The 27,343-nt window shown below is 31.4% G+C and overlaps 2 protein-coding genes and 1 pseudogene across 2 annotated transcripts; 2 read left to right on the forward strand and 1 right to left on the reverse strand.

The window, feature by feature from the left end:
- Positions 1-545: 545 nt before the first annotated feature.
- On the reverse strand, positions 546-9,416 carry LOC122519336 (odorant receptor 13a-like). The gene is made up of 6 exons (XM_043638716.1): positions 9,371-9,416; positions 8,696-8,981; positions 1,473-1,572; positions 1,301-1,411; positions 1,065-1,224; positions 546-592 (listed from the first exon to the last, which is right to left on the reverse strand). The coding sequence occupies exons 1-6, from the start codon at positions 9,414-9,416 to the stop codon at positions 546-548; spliced, it is 750 nt and encodes a 249-aa protein (XP_043494651.1).
- A 12,226-nt stretch (positions 9,417-21,642) lies between these two features.
- Positions 21,643-22,365, forward strand: LOC122519338. The gene has a single exon (XM_043638718.1). It carries the CDS (start codon positions 21,643-21,645, stop codon positions 22,363-22,365), a length of 723 nt encoding a protein of 240 aa, XP_043494653.1.
- A 1,149-nt stretch (positions 22,366-23,514) lies between these two features.
- Positions 23,515-24,658, forward strand: LOC122519340 (annotated as a pseudogene).
- Positions 24,659-27,343: the final 2,685 nt, after the last annotated feature.

The raw sequence follows: 27,343 nt of genomic DNA on the forward strand, positions 1-27,343 counted from the left end.
CGCTAAAAAAAATCACTAAAAGAATCTGTGTTTGAGAAATCTGCGTATGAACATTATTATTTTATTTAAACTGTAGAAAAATATTCATTTATCTGGACAGAGCTAGCAGGTAAGAATGCATCTGCTATGAGATTCCTTCCTTTATTTGTTTGAAATAGTCTACTATTAGGTATTAATACTTATAATTCTAATAGATTCCTGCAAATATTTAGAATTCTAAAACATTTAATGTCAACTTATCTTTCTATTCTAATATTTTATAGACTAGTTTTTTACTTTTTGTTATTCTTTTTATTCTGTTTGAACTCAAATTTCTCCTCGTTTTAACTATTTCACTCACATTTTTAAAAAACGTAACAGTAGAAGAGTTTTAAATAGGATTACGTATAGCAGTATATATGTCACAAGTTTAATTAATGATCAATATTTATTCTTATTGTACCAATTTTGGCCTTTATAATAAATAGTCTGTTTTTACTAAAAAATAAAATTTCAGTATTATCTGAATCATAAATTTTCTAGACAAAATGTTGCATAGTTTTCGCCTATTTAAATGTTCGTAATACTGATAAGTATGCCATTGATGTCTTCACTATCTGTAAAAATTATAAGAAAAAATAAGTATTTATCTTGTTATATTGCAATATATAAATGTCCAAAATTTATAGAATCCATGTTTAAATATTCAAAGAAAAAGTAAATTACTACAATATAATATCTTTTTTAAAAATAAAAAAACCGAGAAGTAATAATAATATATTAAAGTTACATTAATGTGAGAATGCGTCTAACTTTAACAAATAAAGTAATTAAAATCAGAATACTTTAAAAAATGAAAGCTACAAGAACAAAGTAGAAAAAAGTAATGAGAAACTTATTTAGAAAAGAAAAAATTTCAAAATCATGGAAAATTAAAAAAAAAAATGTCCTTGATAATAAAACAAAAAAATATACAAAAAAATACCTTCAGTAATAAGACGCAACTACAGCCTGAAATTTTAAAAACAATAAAACAAATTTAGAAAAAGGTAAATTATAATTAAAAATATACAAATAATAGCCACTAACGTCAGTAAATGTACGTAAAGACACAATGCAAAATTTTGCAGAAGTCAATCGCAGCGGTTTTCTTGCACGCATCATACAAATGCAAATCAATTTGGAATCTATCGTCGATAGTTTATACCATTTACAATAATAAAGTTCCTCACACAAGTTTGTGCTCTGGATAAAAATAAATAAAATTGTATAGATGAACAGTAAAATAAAATATTATATATTAAATTATTTTATTTATTACCTCTTCAATGAGGCATTCTCCGATGTAACAATAGGTAAAAAGTGTGCTTGATAAAACACAAACATAGATAACAAAGGTTAGTATACCAATTCCTTCTACAATTGCTAGACTCTGTAAATTTGAAAGTTATTGATTAGAAAAGAGTGCAATTTGTCAAAAAATATGTACGTACAGAGAGCATTTGATAACTTGATATACAAAGTTGAATCGTGGTTCCTAGTAACTGTAGAAAAATGATGATATTAAAACTATCTTCTAGAATATCTGCTAATCTGAAATAAATATAAAAAATTAATTATTTTTAATAATTTCTTTCTCTCCCTAACTAAAAAAATTATATATATTTGAAATTGTAGCAAAGAAAACTAAAAAATTATGTTTAAATGAAAAAAGTTTTTAAGGAAAAATGTACATAAACACAGAAACAGAGGATGGTTAAGACGAGGACGCTACTGAACACTCGTTATTTAATATATATCCAGATATTTCTAGAATAAGTTAAAGACGTTTTCTTACAAGTAAGTGTAAATGCATATTTCCGGATTAGGTAAATATTTTTTTTTCAAAAGTAAGGATGTAAAAAATATTTTCCCTTTTTGCAAAGTTATCAGAAAAGAAAAAAGTATGTAACGGAGTAAATATTAGTTTAGGATAGGCTATAGGATAATCTAATCTTAGTTTGTTTTACGATAGAATAGAAAACTTATGGAACTGTAGAATTCGAAAGAAAGGGTCCTCTTAAGAAAGGAATATAATATTTATTTCCGATCAAATAACATCTGGCGATCTATACTGTGGAGATTCCGAGAACGCTTTGTACGCACTCCCACTCTAAGGTATTACGTAGATTTGGAAGAAAGACGGTTGATGACCAATAATGGATCGGAAAAGGGACTAGGACCGCCTTGCGCACCCTTTCCCCCTCCGACGGGGATGGGACCGATGCATAAGAAAGAGAGTTAGTCTTATGATTGCGCTTCGAAAAGTATTATGATTGCACTGGAGTTATGTATTATATTAAGTATTAAGAAGCCTTATGGTATTATGTCGAGATATTAAGTGGTCGTATTATGTTGAAGTGTTATGTTTCTTATTGAGTGATTATTAGTTCTTATGTCTTATGTGTTACGTCTTTTATGCTTTATGTTTTCTTACGTTTATGATTATGTTATTTTGAAGCCTTATGTTTAAGTGATTTTATGTATGATTAAATATATGTGTACTCTTAACTATTAATCCTGACAAACTGTTATCTAATAGTAACGCCCTTTAATCCTTGCATCCAGAAGAAGATCTATTATCATCATCTTTCATCAATCATCGTATTTTTTTCCTTTACAAGTATATGAGTATGAATGCGTTTGTACTTTTGGCGTACGTGTCGTAAATACGTCAATCATAGAATTTTTAGCTACCGGCGATGGGGCGAAGTAGGGATTTCAAAGGAAAGGAAAGTTTGAGATGAAATATAGAAAAACGAAAAGACGTGAAGAGACAGGGGACGGTGATATGTACATACATACAGGGACTCACGATAGTATTAGAACATTTACCTTGATATATTTTATTAATCTTAATATTCATATTAAATAGGACACTTATTGACATATTATTAATATTGAATAAAGGTATGACTCTAGATTATACAGGTATAGTTTCAAGCAAATCGAAATATATAAAGAGAGTAGTTATGATTTATTTCTTACAAACTTAACGATTGTGGAAGCCACAAAATTATTTGGATAGATCATTTTTAAGCCTTAAATATTTAGTAGGACAACCTTCAGCACGAATAAAATCTTGTAAGCGATTAGGCATACTCTTTACTAAATTTTTCGTAATACTTGGTGATATGGAACTTCATACTTCGAGTATTTTGTATTTGTTTTTGATGTTATATCAAATTTTGGAAATTCTTTTCCTATTATTGTCTATAGATGTTTAATTGCATTATTATGAATGCTTTGTTGTGGTGTTATAAACAAATATAAATAGATTTTCAATACATCAAACTATTAAAAAATCGAAAACTTAAGGAATTATAAAAAATAAATACCGTTCAAATTGACCAAAGAAAAAAAAACGAGAAAAAGGAGCTTTGATCCGTGAAAGAAACTAATCCAAAGAATACTGCTACAAACCTTGCAAAAATATTTCACTTGAACTTTTAGAAAGATGTATATCGAGAATTATGTAGAAGAGAGCTACATAAAAATGATTATCATGCTGTTGTTCCCAGAAAAAAGCCTCACATTAGTGATATAGAGGTATAAGAGATAGAGTCAAAGAGAAAGAGGGAAATGTTAATCACTGACAGTTCTATAATATTATGAATGGTCTAGTTTAAGTGTTGTGTTTTCAACGTGGTATGTGTGACGTGTGTGAGATAAATCAATCAATACAAAAATTGGTTTTTCGATGGAAGGATTAGTTGGAATTTTAAAAGAGAGAGGGGAAATGCAAAAAACAGAAGATAAGTTAGTCGTAATTTCACCAATGTATGTACGAGTAAGAAGGAACCAAAAATAAGGAGCAGGTAGTAAAGTAATAAAAGTATACAATAAATAAATTGTTGTGTTTTGTTTGACGAGATGTAATGACGTAAAACTTAATGATGATAAAAACAATTCCTAATTGGGATATTTTAAATATTTTGAATGACTTTATAGTTATTTAATCAAAATGTACTTGTTATAATTATATGTTAGAAGTAAACTTTACTGTTAGAATATGAATTGTAATAAAAATTTCTGAGGTTCAGTGCTACAGTTGCTCTTAGTCATACTAAAATATATATAGGTTATTTCACGAAATAAAATCATTTTCCTAGGCGATATTCACTTATTTTTTTCCAACCTCCTAAATATGTTCTCTACAATGCAAATAACAAAATGCTAGGGAACTACTACGTTTTACTAACTTCTACTAAGAAACTAGTAACCTCACTCTTGTATCTGTGATGTAAGTCTAACGTTCCTTATACTGTATCTCAACGTATTTTTTATTCAAATACTTGTTTTTTCGGGAGTAATAGATAAACACACAAATTACAAAATTCTAAAGATTGCAAGATAAGTGAACCAAAATAGACTATAATAACTTTTCTACACCATTACGAACAAAATAGCTTCATGACATACCAATTAGCAACTCTTATGATCTACTAGAAAAGTCAACAGAACCACAAAATACTACAGAAAAATTGGAAGGATAAAAAGTAGTACAAAAACCACAAATACACAGCGACGCGAAAATTATTCAGCCTCTACTGGAGCTATTGAATGAAAAAGTAGGACAAAGTAACTATTTAATAAAACAACTTAAAGATATTCAAGTGAAAGTACAAACTACAACACAAGATAAGTTCAAAAAGGTAATAAATGCACTCAAAAATAAAGACGCAGGATACCACACGTATCAAGAAAAAAACAAGAAGAGCTATAAAATCTTAATTCAAAGACTTCATCTAAAATAAAATACAGTTAAAATAAAAAATAAATAAGACAAACTTGGTCACAAGGTAAGATCAATAAATAATATTTGCATAAAATAAAATTAAATAGTCAAGCTAAAACTAGCTAGCAAAACTAAAACTAGGTAGCAAAAAAATAAATCAAGCAGTAATAAAAAACTACTAAACAAATAAACCAAAGATGTTAGGTATAGCACAAGGGATCACAAAAATGCAAAATTCAAGGTTTCCTGACATCACTTTAACCTTACAAAGAAACTAACTACTCTCTCTGGAAAAGTAACAAAAAGATTTGAAAGACCAGTAAAATCAATTCCAGCCATACGAAATCTTGACGGCTCATGGGCGAAAAGCACAGAAAAGCAAGCAGAAACCTTCGTAATAAACCTAGAAAACAAAATCACAGCACACTACTTCCTTCAACATACAAACATACACAAAAACTTACATAAACAACTTCAGAAATAAAACCCAATCTTATGAGAATATTAATAGCACAACAGCCGAAGAAATTAGAATGCTAATATCACAAATCAAAATAATAAAGGTACCATATTACGATCTAATAAATAGCAGAATACTAAAAGAACTGCAACCTAAAGCAATTAGGATGCTTACAATATTTTTTAACGCAGTTTTACGAGTCCATTACTTCCAAAGTACTTGGAAATTTGCGGAAATTATAATGCTTCTTAAACCTAATAAAGATCCGCATGATGTAAATTCTTATAGACCGATACCGCTCTTACCATTACAATCTAAACTTCTGAAAAAAGTAATATACAAGAGAATCAAAAGAATAATTTCTGACAGAAACCTGATTACTAACCATTAATTTGAATTTCGAAAAGACACTCTACCGTTGAACATACACAGACTAATTATTAAGATAATTACAGAATGAGGAAATAAAAAGTACTGTTTCGCCGTTTTCACAGACGTAGAGAAAGCTTTCGTTAAAGTGTGGCATCAAGTATTACTACAAATAATCAATAAACACTTTCCACACTCGTATTACAAGCTCCTAAAAACTTACATTTCTGAAAAGACATCTTACGTAAAAAAAAAGACACTCATTTGAAAATCAAACTAATCAAAGCAGGGGTTCCGAAGGGAAGTATCCTCAGAACAATTCTTTACTCCCTTTATATAGTAGACATACCAATAAACGCTAACTGTAAAGTCTTAACATTTGCAGACAACACAACAATGCTTACCGTCAACGTAGACTCACAACAAGCAATTCAATTGTTAAAAAACTAAATCAACTCCTTCGAAGAATAATTACGTAATAGGAAGATCAAGGTAAACTATACTAAGTGTATACCCATTACGTTTACACTAAGGAAAAACAAAATACCGAAACTACAATTATATAATACAGAAATTCCACAAGTAACAACAGTCAAGTATTTAGGAGTACACCTAGATTCCATACTAACACGGAAAAAGCATAGAAATAAAAAAATCGAACAAATTTGTTTAAAAAGTAGACAAATAATCGAAAAAAAAATCGAAATTTAGCATAGAGAACAAACTAATAATTTACAAAACAATAATAAAACCAATCTGGACATATGGACTACCACTATGGGGTGTAGCAGCGTAAAACGACATTGTTAAGTTTAAGGCTCCACAATCCATAACCCTACGCACAATCGTGGATGCTACATGGTACGTCCGTAATGAAGAGATAAGGAAAGACTAATATATTCTCCGATAGAAGAAGAAATAATAAAGTCAACCTGCAGATATTAAAGAAGAAATAATACGCACATAAACCTGCTAGCCAAAGGTAACTACAACCAATATATCAATAGAAGGCTCAAAAGAATCCACCTAGGATTCCTAGTAGAAACTAAAATTACATGAAATAAACGTCAATAGGGGCAATAAACAAATCTAGGGACATATTTTTAAGATTTATGGAGTTAATAAAAAAGTAAAAAAACAAAAATTATCGTATTACTTTCCTCGACTTTACTATACAACTTCGTTCTCTTAACTAAATCTTAGGCATCTCGTACTATTGTGTAGCTAATATGTACATATATTAGCGTTAAGAGAATAGATTATTTATTTAGGAAAAATCATTCAATGTCTAGCAAGTTTTGATCCCATATAGTGTTGAGGAAATAAAATAAAAATGAGATGAACGTCGAGCACTTTACAATTGCTGGTTTGAATTTTAAATAATTCCGTTACAAATAGGTGGTCGACTAGTGTTGCCGTACGTAAGGCGATTTAAAGATATTTAGGATTATATTAATCCCGAGAGTAGACGATAAGTGATTATATTAATCACGTGAGTGGTCAGAGAAACGGAACGAGATCGCAAGTAAGCATCAGAGAGTCCTTGAAGATCACGTCGTAACCGTTTGAGAATTTTAACTATAATGGCTGCCGGAAAAACCGGCGTTACGGCGAGGCGTCAAAAAAGGCGCTCGGGAACGAAGCGTGTTCTTAGGGCGACAACTATAGGTTGGCGCCGTTCTTTTGGAATGCTTATTCCCAAACATATAGATTCCTACTCTTATTATGGATTACTTATTCTTCTATTTAACACTACCTTTGCTTCCTGTAAAGTATTGTTTTATTTATTATGCAAGCTAATAGATATCTAATTACTCCATGGTAATATGAAAATAAAAATTTTTAGTATTTTTTTTTGTTTTTTTTTTTTTTTTATATTACTCACATTTCTGTTAAGGTTTATCTGACATTTTATCCTTCGTCAAAATACAGTCAAACTCATAAGACCTATGCTATTTATTCTTTAAGGGAAGAAGGATCGTATACATGATAATAGTGACGGTGAAAAGTGAACAATTTAAAAAACACTTCTCTTATTAAAACCAGACTTATATGTTATGTGACAAAAATCAAAGTGAACATTTGATGCCTTAGCTTTAGAGACAGCAATAGAATAAAACTTTTTGTTCAAAATCTTAGATCACACTGTACTTTTTTTGCATTTTTTGGAATTTAAGAATCATATAAAGGGGATTTTAAAGGAAAACATTTTGCATGATTATTCAATTCTCAGATATTTATTTTATCGTATCTATTCTTTCTTTAAAATACGTAAGAAATGAACTTAAGAAATATTATTAATAGAACTCCCAAGAAAAATAAATATAGCAAGGTTTCCGTAGGTTTGGGCCAGTAACTAAATAAGCAATAGAAAGGCTACAGTATTGCTTTAATACTTGCACACATAGTCATTACTTTGAACATTTTTATAAATAAAAATATAGTGACCTAGAATGGTTTTGTATCTAAAGTCGCTGTATTTGTCTAAACAGCATTTATCAGATAGTATAAATAAAAATATAACATTGCACCTATAAAACAAAGGTGCTTTTAAAAAAGGGATAAATGAAGAAGAATTATCGAAAACTTTTATGCAGATACAAAATTCAATTTAAAAAAATTGTAAGTTTTCAAGAATAATTAGAGACCTATATTACACAAATGGTGATAGGAACTATTGTCAATATAACATGAAGAAATAATGAAGAAAACATCAAAGTAAAATAAACTTGAGTAATCAGAACTAAAGAAAAAATTAATTCTGAACTTCATTATGGCTGGCACTATAAGAATCTTTGGAATTTTATTTTGCTTTCATAATTTTACGACAATTCCATAGTTATTTATGTTATTGTATTTTAAATAATTACATGTTTTTAAGAATTAATAATTTTAATAAAAGTTTTGTTATAAGAATATTGTTTTTTATAACGATATTCTAAAAAATCTTAGAAAAAGATATTTAGAAAATAATAAGTGTAAGTACAATTAAAAACGTATGTCGCGTAATTAAGGGCTTTTAAGGCTTTTAAATAAATAAGTAAAAATTAATGATTAAAGGTGATCTTTTAATACAATAATAATCTGTTTTACCTGAAAACTAACATCACCTTATTAAATGATGATGCTGCAGAATCATTTTTTTAATTCCTCGTTGAGAACCATCGGAATATTCCAAAATTTTTTTTACTCTACAATTCAATATGGCTAATTGTCCTGTAAGATGAAAACCGCTAGAAGCTAATAAACAATCAGTTCCAATGTATCCCGATGCAACCATGGTTACACGAAAAAATTCATATATGCAACCAAATGCGTAGCTCTTGATACCATCTGGCTTAACTAACGGTTTTATTTTATAAGGTAATTTATATTCCAAGGAAGAGTTATCCCTTACTGTAAGAAAAAAAAGTAAGTAACATAAATAAAAGTATTTCAAAAAACCTGTAAAACATATTAGTAGATCAATTAGAATAAAAATAAATATTATATTTTTATTTTTCAAATTTAATATACAAGTTGAGCCACAATTCTTTCCACCAAAATAGCTCCTAAAGTATGATAGCTATCAAAAAAGTTTATAAATCCAATGTTGCATTAAAAGTTCAGTATTAAAACATGATGTCAGTTTCTTTTCTAGGTGTGGACTTCTAAGATTTAAAGGTTAAGTTTGTTTTTATAAAAGAAATGCTATATTTTATTACATTTTTTGATAGCAGTTGTAATAGCAAATCTAACAATATACAACATTAAAGTATTTAAAGATTAACGAAGGTCGTTAAAACCTATTGCTACAGCAGTCCGTTCCGATGGAGTAACGCTACTAAACATGGTGCCGTGTCGCTTAAATAACGCTACTAAACGCGGCGTCTGGCGTTTACTCTATGACCCGTGTGTATGAGCGCCTTTCAGTGGCGTTACTCTTGCAGAGCAGACTGTTGTAACAATAGGGTTAAACAACCTTCAATAATCATCTAATAATTTAATGTTGTATATCGTTTGATTTGCCACGACAACTGCTATCAGAGAATATGTAAGAAAATGTAGCATTTTATTTTAAAAAACAAACCTAACCCTTAAATTTCAGGAGCGACTACACCTAGCAAAGAAAAATTGCGGTCATATAATACTACTGAGTTCTTAATGCTACTTTAGTTTTATAAACCTTTTTGCTAGCTATCATACTTTAGGAGCTATATTAGAGACAAGAATTAGTGACTGACCTTGTATATTAAGTGTAAAAATCTTAGATCACAAAACAGCAAGAACTTAATCTACACTTATAAAAATGATAACGTTTACTACGTGCTTCTCAGAAATGGTTTTACAGAATTTTCAACGAGTTTTGTGTATCTATACGCATTACTTAAATCTCTTTTAACAGGAGTTTAATAATAAAAAACACTTTGTTTCATAATGTTAAATACGTTCCCAAGTTCAATTAAGAGTAATTTTTGGAGACTTTGATCCATAAAAATATGTTTATAAGAACCAGTAGACTCTTTAAACGCAACGTTATGGGAAAGTGTTTATGCAAAACTATAGATTGTCCGTTGAAAGTAAGAGCATTTATTTTAAACTAATTTTTAACTAGAAATTGCAGTTTTATTTAACGAGAATAGTGCAAAAAAATATGTACAATTCACACATATAAATATAACTCCGCCTAGTTAATACCTAGCTAGTCTCAAGCTCAGACAAGGAAGGAGAGTCCAGGGGATAGCAACCTACCCGCGGTAAAAAACAATAAAGCGCTCTCAGAACTAGCAATAGAGCCTCGGACATGACTGAAAATATCAATGACGACACAGCAAGAAAAATAGGAACTCGCAAAAAAAGGAATAAAATAAAAACTATCATAAATAACAAAGAGCAGGAAGTAATAGAGGAAATGAGAAAAAACAAAGTAGATATCTGTGCTCTATCCAAAACAGAAAGAAAAAGCAAAGAAACCTTTGATATGACTAATAAGTCATGTTTTATAGAGGAAAAAAATATTAAAAGAACAACCTCAGAAGTGGGCCTACTTGTAAACGAGAGATACAAAGATGACGTAATAGAATTCACCTACATCAGCGACAGGATACTAATAACGCTACAGCTTCAGAAGAAGACACTGACACACATAATTAGTGCATATGTACCAGTTGTAAATAAACAACAAAAAGAGAAAGAGGAATTCTACGAACTGCTGCAAGCTAACCTAGAAACCATACCTAGGTAAAACGAGACTGTAGTACTGAGGGACTTGAATGCAAGGATCGGTAATAAGGTAGTCAATGGAATAATAGACTATTATAATGAGGATACCACAAATGACGATAGGGACATGCTCACTTGCTTCTGTGACATGAAAGTACTACGCATTACAAACACATTCTACACTCATAAACCGCAATCAAATTAACCTACGAAAACACTAGAGGACAGAAATAAACAATAGATGACATAGTAAAAAGTAGCAAAATACATTCCACTAAATACAGGACGTCAGAGAGCTAAATTCAACAAACATAGGCCTTAATCACTGCCTGGCACTTTTAAAAGTAGGAAAAAACATGCTTATCACCAAAAGGAAGCTAAACAAGAACAATCAAAAGAAAAACTAAACATAGAATTGTAAAGCGATTCATCAACAAAAAACTTGTAACAAAGACAACTATAACAAAGAATAAAAAAACAAAACACTAGAAACTGACGATATTAAGACATCATAGGAAAAGATCAAAACAAACATCATAGAAGAAGCAGAGAAAGCCCTTGGAAAAAGAAAATGCAGCACCACCGGAAGACAGAGTAACACTACCTCGTTTAAGGGAAAAGAAAGGAACTTAGCAGAAAAAATAGAAACAACTACCTAAAATATCGAAGCAAAACAAAACATATGAAGATTACCGACAAATCAGAAACAAGGATAACGAAGAAATAAGGAAAATCAAACGCGAATACTGAGAGATATTCAAAGCAGATATTGAACACGATCTCTACGGAGCACAGAAAAATGTATAGTAGATGCTACAAAACCGAAGAAAACATGTAAACGAATCCGTGTAAACCGTTAAAATCACACACACACAACGGATGAAGGAGAAAACTTTCCTGGAGCTGTAAAGAGGAAGAACGAAGGAAACTTATCAAATATAAGAGGAAGAGAAAGAAGAGTCTCTAAGCGATTATAAATCATTTCGTCTGATTAAGTTTAAAGTACAAAGTAATACTTTAAAATCGTAAGAAATAAAAAACAAAAGAAATAACAAACGAGTTAATAAAACATGAGGAAAAATCACTAAAAGTGGAACTAAGAATCCTATTCAATATAATATTAAAAGCAAAACAGGACCTACTTAATTGAAGAAGAGCATATATTAGTTCCTATATTTTAAAAAGAACAAAGACAAAACCGAAAAACTACCGTTATATCAGTCTCCTACGTGTAGTACTGAAGGTGATAACGAAAATTTTGCCAAAGATAAGAAGTGGATATGAATAGGCAAAGCACAACAGGGCTTTAGACACAATAAATCGACGGTGGATGCAATATTCATACTACGACAAATAACCGAAAAAGCCATGGAATTCGTCAAACAAATATACATATTCCTTGTTGATCTTTAGCAAGCGTTTGATAAATGAGACTTTGTGACGTACTAAAGATTTTGAGAGCCAGAGGAGTAAACTGCAGCATAAAAAATAATAAAGGAACTAAATACAAACAACACAACTAGGATGAGAGCTGGAAATATGACAACAAAGAAGATACTGATAAAAAGTGGAATCAGACAGAACGACAGTCTAAGACCGTACATTTTCAACCTGATCATGGACTAAATAATAAAGGAGGTGAAAACAGTTGGAGAAAGAGTCAAGTTGGGAAAATAAAAAAGAAAAATAATATGCTACGTCGACGTTGCTGTCATCATGTCGGAAAACGAAGATGACTTAAAAAGGATGCTGTACAAATTTGAAAAGACAGCAGGCAAACTTAACATGACTATTTCGGTACGTAAGAACGAATCACTCACGATCTCCAAAGAGATCAGACGATGAAAGTTAGCTGTATATATTAAAAGTTTAAAATAAGTTATGCGATTTAAATATCTAGGAATAAACATCACAAGCAACTGAAACCTACAAGAGGAGATAAGACACCAAGTAATCAAAATCTCTATAATCTCGGGAAACCTTAGGGATATCAGAAATAAGCATATGGGCATCAAAGAAAGACACACATGTATAAAACTTTAATCAAACCGATAATGACCTACGCGACAGATACAAAAGAAGAGCTCACGATAACAAAACAGATCCCGAGAACTATCGAAAAGAAGACGCTACGAGCCATAACAGGGAACTTAATAAGAGGAAAAAAAAGAAAAAAAGAGATAAGAAAAGAATGTGAGACCTAAGACGTTGTAAGGTGGATAAGAAGGAGGAGAAGGGAATAGTGAGACCATCTAGACAGGATGGACGACAGTAAGCTGCTAAAAGTTGCAAAAACAGGAAAAATAGGGAAAACAAGACAATCTAGAAGACCTCTAAAACGTTGGCATGAGAGCTGGACATCATCGTTACAGGAAAAACAAAGGCCCAGAGAAGAACTATATAGCAAAAATATATCAGGACGTAATCCTAATAAGAAGATGAAGAAGATGAAGACATTTAAATCTAGAATTTTTTTTACAGTGACTAAATTAAATTCGCTTTTTTCTAATTATATAGAATATATCTTTTATATATTCTATTATATACATAAACATGTAAATTATCATATTGCTATGTGTTTTTTAAAGATTTCAAAGGAGAAATATTTTTCAACGAACTAATAATTTCTTAATCCACTTTATTCTGCGCTCTAATTTCGCGGTGATAGTTACTTGAACGATTTCTAGAAACTGAAAGAGTAAACATTCCTAATACTTTAAATTTTTATTGTATCAATAATTCTGTAATCTTATACATAACTGTACCCGTAAAGATCAAAACTATATTAACTACTTTATGTTATTATAGAAAAACTTATTACAAATGAATTTATTATTAAAAATAAATAAATTATTTCAAAAAAAAACAATTTGGTAAAAATTTTGTTTTTATAAAATACAATTAGATATTTTTAATTGTCTTTGAACAAAAAGTGCTATTTTCCTAAAAAAAACATTTAGATTTTCTTTTTCTTTTTATAATCTCCATACATCTTTTCAATTTTTCCGTATAGAATTTTGGTAAATTATTATATAAGTTAAATACAAAGTTATAATTCTCTTTTGCATAGCAAATCATTTTTTGGCAGCCTATACGCCTTACAACGTTCTGCGTTTGTTTGTGATGGATACATTTTTTTAGACAAATTTTTGTAACGGTAGTAATAGGCATTAAATTTCTCTGCATTAGCCTTAGGAATTTTGAAAACCGAAACAGAAATTTAAATGTATACTGCTATTGGTCACAAAGCTGCAAGATATTATACTTTCATTAGAATTATTGTGAAAATAATTTATAAATAATTAAAATGCATTCATTTTTCAATTCTTTTGACAGAATATTATTACACATAGTTTCTTACCAGTGTGAATAAAAAGAAGATTGTATATTCTAAAATCTTATATGGTTTCAGTATCGTCGGCTTCTCCTTATCGTTGTTGAAAATAATGCTCTCTTTCTTCCGGTAAAATGATTGATAATCTATGCTGAGAGAATAAATTTTCTAATGCTTTAAATAAATTTTTCAAAAGAATTATAATATTTGTTTCTTTCAGAAGCAAGACTATTATTTTTACCTTTTAACAGATTTATGTTTTGCTTATTCCTTCTAACTGCTGCTGCATTCTATTCGCATAATAATTCACATGGGATCTCTACAAGGATGACATTTGTTAAAGAAATCTTTATATCGTTAATCCCCCCATTCAAAAAAAAATTTATATGCATAGATTACATGCTGAAAAAGAGTTATTTACTTGAATGAGATACTGTCTCCATGGATTAGAAAATGTAAACACGTATAATTAAATTAAATTATTAAAGAAAGTAGTTCATGTATGAAATATAAAAAATATATAGAAGGGGAGAACCATTAATTAAATTAAAAAATAATATGTTCTTCTTCTTCTTATTATTATTATTAGGAATTCGTCCTGTTATATTAGCTATATAGTTATTTTCTTTTTGCTTTCATGTGACGATGATTACATCTTCTATGCCATTGTTTAAAACTAAACCTACCATGCGCGGTCAAATGACCGTTCTTGAAATTTCGTGTATCACCATGTAGCTTATTGACTTTTCCTATAATATGCATACAACCCATTTTTCAATATTCACTACATTTTCTATTGCTTACTTTCCGAAAAAAATCCATAGCATGTCTAGTCTACAACGAGCGGTCATTTGACCGCTTGAAAAATTCATGTTATATACGACTATATTCTTCGAAAAGCGCTCTTCTGAAACTGTTTTACGAGTTTACAATGAAATTTTGGATCTACAATGTAGATAAACGAGCGATTATATAGAACAAATTTGGTTGGGGTACCTGAAAAATACGATTCTCCAAGTTCTAGGAATCGCAACATTATACCAAACGCGATAGCTAGGTAGCTATTTATAATCTTCTTATGTTACTCGACGAAATGATACACCTTGATCCTAAATAAATATTCTTTATATTTTGTAAAACCTTTTCTCTGGTATCTTTCTCTTTGAGAATACGATCAGAAGTTTCTGATAGGACAAATACTTTAGGTGTTCCGAAAAGTGACGGAACACAAATGCATAGCGTTCTTTGAACGACAGTACGGTCTTGCAATCCGAACAGTAGGTATCAAAATTTTACAGTGGATAAAAAAAATTATTACGTCGTATAAGTGATAGTTTCGACAAAGTCAACAGAGCCAACAATATTTTGTGGTATGATTTACAATTGTTTTTTTTTATTTCTGGTCTCAATGATTTAGCCTTATTTGATTATTATCTTTACATTTTAGTTTTTACTTTATCACTTGTATATTCATCCCTAAAAATGTCAAGACATTCGAGGAATATCAATTTATTATACAAAATAAATAATATCGATGAGGATCGTTCGGAAGATGACCAAGTAGTTACCGATATTGATGATATAGCAGAAAATAATTGTGACTTATTTGACAGCGATACGGACGAAGAGAATATTTTGAATATACGAAGGACAAGAAAGAAAGAGACTCATAGTTTGTTACAAAAGAGAAATGAGGAAGAGATTGAAACTGCTATGGACGGAACTGTTTGGCAAAAATAAAAGAAGGGTCTAATCGTAGAAGAGCACCGATTTATAATATTTTCAAGGAAATATTAGGACCGATAGGATAAACTAAACGAAATATATAAAGAGCAGAGTTTATCAATAAAATTTGTAAAGTCAATAAGACTAACAAAATTTGTATAAAATATAAAAAATACGTATGTGAAAGTGTGCAATAAAAAATGCCTTAATTTGTACAAAATGTTCTGAAAATGCGTAAATAAAACTTTCTAAATAGAAAATCAGGGAGCGGGTTTTATTGTAGCACCAGAAAAATATTTTGTTTTCTATCTAATTGGCTAAAATCTCTTTCATATTAAGATACATATGTTTTTTAAAAGCGGTCATTTGACCGCTCATATAGGAATAGGTATACATGAAATGTCGGTAGGTTTAGTGTTAAGTAATCTTCCGGTGGTCTTGTTGTCCTTATTTTTCCCGTTTTTGCTAACTTGGGCAGCTTATTGTCTCCCATCCTGTCTACATAGTTCCGCTACTCTATTCTCCTCCACCTTATCAAATTTACCACATCTTAAGTCTCACATTCTTTCCTTAATTCTTTGTATCTTCTATCTCTTAGTGAGTGTCCTGCTTTTTTTTTCTCAAGCAGGTCACCCATCCAAGTACTTATGGTACCCCAACGCTGCTTGACTTAAATGATCGAGCGGGAAATAGTGCTGTAACCGCGGCAAAGCCGTTAGCGCATAAAGTAATTCGATATTTCTCCCCTTATATTTAGCGTGGACTGTTATCTATATTTTGATATTATTTTATTCTTTCTTATATATTATAATAATGCTATATATAGATATATATTTATAAAATTAAATAAATAAATGAGAATAAAATATAATAATAAAAGAAAAATAATCTCAGCTTACATTAGCGAAATTATCGATCATCAAGCAGGGTGGGGGGGAACGGGTTTCTCTATCAACTATATTCTATGTAAAAAGAAAATAATATATAATAATAATGATAATAATAATAATAATAACAATAATTAAAAAATAAAAAATTCTAACAAGAAAAATTAATAATGATATTATTAATAATAATATGAATAAAAATAATAATAATAATAATATGTAATCATTGTGATAGTTGATCTTTAATTAATTATAAAAATATCGAGAGGGTGGCATAAAAAACTGGAAACGTATCGTACAATGTGAATGTTATTATTTTTGTTTTAAATTTATACTTTTTTTTTAATACTAAATAACGAGCGTTGCCTTACGAGGATTTCGTTTTGAATTCGTGTGGCACTCAACGTGAAAACGTTTAATGTACCATTTGTAAAGATTAAAAATTCTTACTGTATATTCGATATACGCGCTTCAATTATTTTGAGAATATTAAAAATATTAGGAATATTGAAATGTTGTTACCGCGCATACACACTCTTCAAACCGTTGCTAAGCACGCCCTGCTAGGTCCATTAACAAAGACACTCTACCTATTCTTACACTAGTTTATTTTTATTATTACATACGATGGTGATTGATCTTAAAAAACTGTAAATATTTTCAACAATATCATTAAAATATTGATTATTTTTCAATATTAGTAATAAAAGTCTTTTTTGAGGTTATTCGAGGTATGTATTATTATTTATTAGTTTTTAATGTTCACTAAGGCATGTATTATTATTTATGAATTTTAATTCGTTTCATTTCTTTTCTATGGTGATCATCAATTTAGGTTGAAAATGAATAAACTGGATAACATACTGTACGATTTTTTTTATGCCTTAACGATACAATGAAAATTTTCTGATTTTATTTTAAGTATACCGATGAATTATAAATCGTTCTCTTATCCTGATATTATAACAAACAATAGTGAGTAGAATAGCTTAAAATTCAGTTAAAATACTTTACCGAGTAAAAATAATTTAATATTATTTTTTAATTCCATTTATGTGGCTTTGTTTCCACATTTATTTCTTTATATTTCATACATAAAATACCTTCCTAAATAGTTTTAGCTACATTAACATTTTCTGTTTCAATTAAAGACTGTAACACACGTAAAAAAAATATTCATTTTCAGCATTGGATCTGTCCATATAAATTTCTTTTTCCAATTATTAACGGTATAAAAATTTCTTTTGCTAATGTCTCCTTGTAGAGATTTCATTTAAGTTATTAGGCAAAGAGAATGCAGTAACAGTTACAAGGAATAAGCAAAACATGAATCTGTTAAAAGGTAAAAATTATTGTCTTGCTTCTGAAAGAAATAAATATTATAATATTATTAAAAAATGTTTATTCTAAGCATTAGAAAACTTATTTACTCCGCATAGATGATCATTCATGTTACTGGAAGAGAGAGCGCATTATTTTCAACAACGATAGAAAGATGCTGACGATACTGAAATCATGAAAGATTTTGGAATATACAGTCTTCTTTTTATTCACACTGGGAAGAAACTATGTTTAATAATATTCTATTAAAAGAATTGGAAAATGCATACATTTTAATTATTTATAAATTATTTTCTACAGTAATTCTAATGAAACTACAAATTCTTGCAGCTTTTTGGCTAGTATCAGTATACATTTAAATTGTTTTTTTAGTTTTTGAGATTTCAAAATTTAATGCAGAGATGTGTAATGCCTATTACTATCGTTATAAAAATTGATCCAAAAGAAAGTATTCATCATAACATACATGGAACGTTGTAAGACATATAGGCTGCGAAAAAAAGTGTTTTGTTACGCTAAAGAAGTATAACTTCTTACGTGCGTACGTAAGTACACACATAGTTCCTTTTTTCTACTATTTAGAACAAGCTTGACTTTCTAATTTTATTTTTTGCAAAATAGTGCTAAGATATGACAGGATTTTTTTGGGTAAATCCTTTTGAGATGTAGACGCTAACGCTGCTTCTTGTACTGCATGTGTTAAATTGTTAACTGCTTTTTCTATTTGAACAGTGGTCTTGAGCTTAATATTACAGTTCAATTTGAATTCTAAGATTTCTTTAAAGATCTTCCATTTTGTATTTCTATCTCACAGATTTTTTAATTTTTTATATCTGACAGGTTTGTTCTGGTATTTATTATTATGGTTGAATTGTCAGATTTGAATTAAATGATTCAGATTTAAAATTAAATAGATTTAAACCTTTTAGGACGCCGAAGTCTTATAAGTGGGAAGTTTTGTAATTAAAAGAGGGACAGTAAGTTGATTCGCCTGCGAAAAAGATTTTTAGTTATGATATAGTTATTTATGAATATAATTTTTTATCTCGTGGTAATGTTACTTTTCATTCCCAATTAGGATGCTTAGCGTAGAAGTCTAAGGTTGCTAGTAATTTAATACCATTTTACTAGAAAATGTTTTTCAATTGATCAGTTTAAATTTCTAATTTCTGTTTTTTGTAAATAGCTGAGAGTTTAGGTGAATTGCCCTGAGTTCTTAAGGTAATTGTTGTGACTTGAAATTTATCGTTAGCTGTTTTACTCTGTAGATAATGTTTGATCTCATTCCTAATAATTATTGCAGTTCCACCATGCGCTTCACCTGAAGGATGATTTGTGTCATGCATGGTAAAGAATGAAATATTTATACAGTTTCCATCCCGGAGATGAGTTTCGAATACGAGTAGAATATCTATGTCGTTCGAATATAAAATCACTTTGGTTTCTTGAGTTCGTTGCTCTAATCCATTGCTATTCCAAACCGCTATTTTTATGTGCTTATCAATTATTTGTTGTTAAGTAGCGTATTTGTTAATAATTGTAGCATCGTGATAATTTGTTGCGTTTGTTATTTGAAAAGAGAATTTTGTATCTTCAGCGTAGCTTCTTCGTGATGCAGTGTGATTTAATATTTGTATTTTATCTGTGTTGGCATTTTCGTGTGGTTTATTGTTTTGGCTTACCGTCGAAACATTGTCTAAAGTAAGTTTATTCAGTACCTTTTTCCTTAGCGTTGGAAACAATTTTTGTAGTAGTAGTTTTCTCGTCTGACATCCTTTATAATTTTTTAGGTGATTACCGTTTCAGTTTACAAATATGACGTTTTCGATTTTTCCCTCTTGAGGACAGAGTGTTGCTAAATGTTTTTGTGCACATCATCTATCAGGTGTATTGTTAAACGATATTTCCTTCGCAGTGCAAAATAATTATAAACACACAAACAAGCAATCTCCGTTTCTTGCTAGTCTGAGTAGAACGATGGGTGGATCTGGCTTGATTGGCTTTGACAGCGAGATAAGATATTATTATTCTTCTTCTTCATTCTTTAGTTTAGGAAAATTGCCTGTTTCGTAACGACGTTTTTCTGCCTATTGCACTGTTAAATTGTCGCACCATCGTTTCGTGGGCGCCCCATGCTTCTGCGGCCAACCGGTGACTTATCCCGTGCAATTCTGACAATTCTTCCGTTGTCCATTCTGTTGATATGTTCGTTCTATTCTTTTTTTCTTTTTAGTATCCATTCGTTAATGTTTTCCACTTTGCATGCTCTTCTTATATCTTCACTTCTCTCTCGATCCAGTAGTGTTTTTCCAGCTATTCTGCGAAGAACTCTCATTTCGGTTGTCTCTAGTAACTGTTTCGTTTTCGCCGTGTCTGGTCGAGTTTCTGCGGTATATGACATAATAGGTCTTACCATTGCCTTGTAGATTCTTGCTTTGGTCTCTATGTCCATGTTTTTGTTTCGCCATATTGTGTCATTCAAACAACCCGCTATTCTGGATGCCTTCATTGTCTGTTCTCTTACCTCTGCTTCAACATCACCATATCCTGAGATTTCTATTCCTAGGTACTTAAATCTCATTTCCTGCTGAATAACCTTCCCTTCAATTTCCAGTTTGCATCTTAACGGTGTCTTTGATGTTGTCATGCATTTAGTTTTCTGGGTCGATATTTTCATATTAAATGATTTGGCTATGCAGTTAAATCGGTGTAGTAGACGTTGTAGATCATCCTCATTTTCGGCCACTAATACAGCGTCATCAGCATAGCATAGGATGGTTATTTCTTCGCTGCCCATTTTATATCCTTTTAGCAGTCTTACGTTTCTTATTATTTCGTCCATAATGATGTTAAAAAGCAGGGGACTTAGGGAATACCAAATAATTAAAAAGAACGAAAAATAGGAAAAAGCTGATAAAAAATAAGAAGTTATCATTGGAAAGTACACTAAGATCAAATAATTATAATAAGAATATATTTAAATAAAATAGACAAAACCTTGAATTCAAAAGGAAAGATATAGTATTCATAGAATATGGAAACAAATTGAATAGAAAAAAGGTAAAAGAAGTAAGACTAGGGCTAATCACAATAGAAGAAAAAACTTCAGACCTAAATTACAAATTAAAAACGGAAAGAAGAAGTAAAGATACTAGTCTATTTCATCTGACAAAGCTAATTCCAATGTTAAAAGATAAGAATGATTAAAAAATTGCACAATATTAATCTCGAAGAAAGGAGATGTAAAGGGAATATTCTCTCTTTAAAATTGGAGTACTTAGAAAGTGTTTAACGACCGACGAACTAACAGAACCCATAACACTGGGAAGAGGCATTAGACAGGGAGACTCACTGAGCCCGCTACTATTCAATATTAGCAAATTGACGGAATCTTCCGCGCCGTTAAGTTTATCGACAATATCAACTGAACGTATTTCAACTCTTACACGACCATCGCCCTCTTTTTGATTTCGAAGTTTATTAGCAAATTGACGGAATCTTCCGGCTACTATTCAATATTATCATGGATGAAATTATAAAAAAAGTCTGTAGACAGAGAGGTTATAGGATGGGAGATAAAGAACTGAAAATCACATGCTATGCAGACGACGCAGTTTTAATAGCGGAAAATGAAGACGATCTGCAGAGACTTCTACATGAGTTCAACACAATAGCTCAATCTCTTGGGATGGTAATATCTACATCCAAAACTAAGTGCATGACCACATCCAAGATACCCCTTAGATGTAAATTGGTAGTTGATGGGAGCATTATACAACAAGTGATGAAGTTTGACTACTTAGGCATAGAAATTTCCAGCTTTGGTGAAATAGAAACGGAAGTAAGAATACAAGTGGTTAAGGCAACAAGAGCTGCGGCACAACTCAATGACACCATATTCCGCAACAAACATCTCAGAATAGACACAAAAAGCCGTATTTACAAGGCCACTATAAGACCCATATTAACATATGCGGCGGAAACAAGACCCGAGACATCTAAAACCCGCCAGTTGATGGAGGCAGTGGAAATGAAAATAATCCGGAGAATAACCGGAAAATCTCTATGGGATAGACAAAGAAGTGAAGCCCTCAGAAGAACATGCCAAATCGACAACATCAATGATTGGGTATTGGGGAGGAAAATTCAGTGGAACGATCACATAACCCGAATGACAGGGGACCGAATTGTGAAGATCGCTAGGGATAGATCACCACTAGGAAAACGAAGTCCAGGAAGACCACGAAAACGATGGGCGGACGATATACCTACAAGAAGCGAGTTGCGATGAAGAACAGGCAATATGCCTATTTGGACGCTGGAAGAAGAAGAAGAAGACCGACGCCTTGATCGGTACGCCAGTGTTTTTTATTATCACTCGATAATGCCGTCACGTGTGAATATCAAGAGTTATATATTTGGTGGGAATAAGGATAGAATTATAATTAGAAGTTAGATATTTTGAGCCCCAGCCAGTACTAAAATGTACACTTTATTTTGCTTGTCAGGGAAAAGCCTTGCAGCAAAATACCCTGGTTAAATTAAATGCAAAATGAATCCTTACAACGACGAGGAATGCCTTACAGCTAGCTAGCCTATCGGCGGCTATCGTATGATGAAATGCGTATGCAGAATGCAATATAAATTCTGACCTCGTGTAAAACTGCCTTTGTCCTTTGTCGCTCGTAGTTTTCCGATGATGTAACCGTTGCGCAAGAGAGTAGTTTTCTTCGATGTAATCCCTCGCAGGTTTCGTGGTAGAATAGGACGAGGCGCAAGAAAAAACAGTCTTTATAGGAAAGGGCGATGCAACGCGCGGACCAATTATTGAAAGAAAGATACCGTAGCTGTCGACGCATATGATTGGCCTAATAGATATTATGGGACAGCGCGAACAAGAAGAAACATGGAGCCCTTACAAATAGATCTCGGCGCTCCTTGAGTTTACCGCTTAACACTATTCCTACCAGGACCGGTCAAATGACCGTTTTTAAATTTTCATTTGGAATTTCCTACATTCAACGTATGTGAATCGCCTTTAAACTTTACTACTTTTCCTCATATATATGTATGATATATTTTTCAATATTCACTTATTTTTCTATTGTTTATTTTCCGAGAAAAATTTGTAGTCTGTCTTACCTACCACGACCGGTCATTTGACCGGTAGTACGATTTATACATTTATGTAAGAGTTTCTCTCTAAGACTCAATGCCAAAACTATAAAGTCGTTACAAACGAAAGGTAATGTAGTTATGACACATTTTATCCGATAAGTGCCTTCCAGAAAATGGTTTACGGCACTTCCAAGTGTTTACAGTTCTCACTCGACTATCGGGCTAGCGGTGTTTACTTGCTTGATTGATATCCGATACGGTCAAGATCCTCGAATGTTCTACGCCATCTCATCTACTATGACGTAAAATAAATAATCTTGTAACTGAAGGAATTGTATAGACGTCTTCTCACGAATTCAAATCAGTATAGTCTTGCGACACGAACAGAGTGCATCGAACGTGAAAGTCACAAAGAGCATACTTGGCAGTCTTTTATTATTATTTTGTAATATTTTATATCGTATTACGTGTTATAAGTGCCATTTTCAAAATAGTGAACAAGACTAACAATACTTCGCAGTAAGTTTTACATTTTATCTTTTATTCTTTTTTTATCTATTTTGATTTACATTTTCATATTTTAGTTTTTATTTTTGTAGAATATTTGTCCCCAAAATGGCAAGACGTTTGAGGAGTGCGAATGTATTATTAGAGAGAATAAATGATATCGATGCAGAATGTTCTGAAGATGATCAGGAAATTCTGGATATGGAAAATAACAATACGGAAAATTATGATCCACTTGAAACAGATTCGAACACCGATGAGAACGAAGAGAATATTTCGAACGTACGTAGACGACGAAAGAGAAGGAGATTCTTAGTTAGTTCCGATAGTGAGAATGAGGAAGAAGTAAGCGAAATTGCGATGGACGGAACTGTTTGGCACGAAGTAAAAATAGGGTCTAATCCTGGAAGAGCACCTGGTCATAATATTTTTAGGGAAACATCAGGCCCGACTGGGTACAGTAAACGTAATATTATGAAAGGCGAAGTTAGGACGGCATTTTCTGTGATAATTGATAAGAATATAATCGAACTTATAAGAAAGTGCACAGAGGCAGAGGCATTTAGAGTGTTGGGATATAATGGGAACTATCTACTGCAAAGTTATATGCATTTTTTGCAATTCTGTATGCACGCGGCGCATATGAGGCTAAGAATATAGATATAGCACTTCTATGGAATAAAAAGTGGGGCCCGCCTTTTTTCTCAAATACTATGAGTAGACATGACTTTACGGAGATTATGAGATTTATTCGATTTGACGACAGAAATCAACGAAACCAACGGTTACAAACCGATAAATTTGCTATGATTTCCGAAGTTTGGTACAAGTTTATTGACAACAGTCAGAATTGTTATAAACCAGGACCATATATTACTATTGACGAACAATTGTTTCCAACGAAAGCAAGGTGTAGATTTACTCAATACAGCCCAATAAACCGGACAAATTTGGTATAAAATTCTGGTTAGCATCCGATGTGCGTAGCAAATATATAATAAACGGCTTTCCATATTTGGGAAAAGATGAAAGTAGAGAACCCTCAGTTCCTCTTGGAGAGTTGTCACTATGAAATTAGCAAAACCGTATGTAGGATGTGGAAGAAATATAACCACGGACAACTTTTTTACAAGCCTACCTTTAGCAACAAAACTTTTAGCAAAAAAAACTACGATTGTTGGGACAATTAGAGCAAATAGAAAAGAGCTACCAAGACTGGCAAAACTGAAAAATGACGACATGGCACTTTTTTCAACCAAACTCTATCGCTCAAATAATTGTATGTTGACAGTTTACAAAGCCAAACCAAGAAAGAAAGTTCTAATTCTCAGTTCAATGCACAACTCCGTACAAATTGAAAAAATGACACCCGAACACCGGAGACAATTCAATTATATAATAGCACCAAGTTTGGCGTAGATGTGACCGACCAAATGGCCAGAAATTATTCGGTAAAATCTAAATCTCGGAGATGGCCTTTGCAAGTATTTTTTAATATCTTGGATTTAGCCGGGATAAATGCATGGGTGTTATATAAAGAAACTACGGGAGGAGAAATTACAAGACAGGAATTTCTATTTCAATTGGCAGAAGAACTTGCCATCGAATACCAACAAGAGCTCGGCAAAAAAATCAACCAATACCCATCGCAAGTACAAGTACAGGTTCTCGTGAACGGAAAACATGTCAGATAAGGTATTGTAAAGATAATAAGACGAACAAAATCTGTCTAAAATGTAAAAAGTACGTATGCGGAAAATGTACAGTTGAGAAGCCCATTTGTAAAAAATGCGACGAAAACGAATAAAATGTAGATTATGTACTCTTGAATAAAAGAAAATATATTTTTATACTGGTAAGCTGGCCATTGGTCTGCATTCAATATTGAAAAATATAAGTTGTGAAAGACCGGTCATTTGACCAGCCGCGGTAGGAATAGGTATACGTGAAGTGTCGGTAGGAATAGTGTTAACTGCGATGCTTTCTTGTCGCGGGTGTCGTCGCTCTACGGTACGTCTCGATAGGTTCCGATCTCATAAATGGTAGAATATTAAACTTCCGCCTAAAACAATTAGGATGCTTACAATATTATTGAACGCAATATTACGTAACGATAACCTCACAAGTACTTAGAAACTCGTAGAAATTATAATGATCCTTAAGCAAAATAGATATCCGCATGATGTAAACTCTTATAGACTGATATTGCTCTTAATATTACTATCTAAACTGTAGGATGAAATAATATACAAAAGAATGAAATGAATAATTTCTGATAAAAATCTGATTTCGGACTATCAATTTGGACACCGAAAGAAACACTTTACCGTTGAAAAACTACACAGACTAACTAATACGATAATCACAGCTTTAGAAAATATGGAGTACTGTTCCGCAGTCTTCATAGATGTAGAAAAAGCTTCCGATACAGTCTTGCATTACGGATTATTAAAAAAAATCAATAAAGACTTTTAACACTCGTAGTGAGAACTTCTAAAACCTTTCCTTTCCGACAGAAAATTCTACGTAAAAATAAAAGACACTAATTCAAACATCAAACTAATCAAGGCTGGGCTGTCGCAGAGAAGTATCCTCAGACCAATTCTCTACACTCTCTATACGGCAGATATACTAATATACGATAAGTGTACAGTCTTAACATTTGTAGATTACACGGCAATTCTTACTATAAACTAGGACCCGCAACTAGCTATTCAATCGTTAAAAAACCACATTCTTCAACTCTCTTAAAGAATGTTTACGTAATAGGAAGATTAAGATAAACTCTGCCAATTGTAAACATATCACTTATACGCTAACGAAAAACCAAATACAGAAACTAAAACTATATATTAATGGATTAATTGAACTCCGCAAGTAAGAACGGTCTTTGGGACTACACTACATTTTTTTTTTTATAACTCCATACATCTTTACAATTTGTCCGTAGACATTTGCAAAATTGTTATATAAGTGAAAAAGATAGCACGTAGACGTTTTATCCAATGAGAAAGCGTCGCTATTGTCGTTTATTTCATTTTGTTATAGTTTTTACTAGGTCTCCTGGGTGGATTCTTTTGAGTCTTCTAGGGATATGTTGGTAAAAGTTTTCATTTGCTAGTGGGTTTATGTGCGTATCAATTCTTCTTTTGTATCTGCAGGTTGACTTGGTTATTTCTTCTTCTATCGTGAGAATATATTAGTCTTTCCTTATCTCTTCATTACGGACGTACCATGTAGCATCCACGATTGTGCGTAGGGTTATGGATTGTGGAGCCTTAAACTTAACAATGTCGTTTTACGCTGCTACACCCCATAGTGGTAGTCCATATGTCCAGATTGGTTTTATTATTGTTTTGTAAATTATTAGTTTGTTCTCTATGCTAAATTTCGATTTTTTTTTCGATTATTTGTCTACTTTTTAAACAAATTTGTTCGATTTTTTTTATTCTATGCTTTTTCCGTGTTAGTATGGAATCTAGGTGTACTCCTAAATACTTGACTGTTGTTACTTGTAGAATTTCTGTATTATATAATTGTAGTTTCGGTATTTTGTTTTTCCTTAGTGTAAACGTAATGGGTATACACTTAGTATAGTTTACCTTGATCTTCCTATTACGTAATTATTCTTCGAAGGAGTTGAT

Source organism: Polistes fuscatus, unplaced genomic scaffold (assembly GCF_010416935.1).
Source record: "Polistes fuscatus isolate 324 unplaced genomic scaffold, CU_Pfus_HIC Scaffold3, whole genome shotgun sequence".
Taxonomy (NCBI): Eukaryota; Metazoa; Arthropoda; class Insecta; order Hymenoptera; family Vespidae; genus Polistes; species Polistes fuscatus.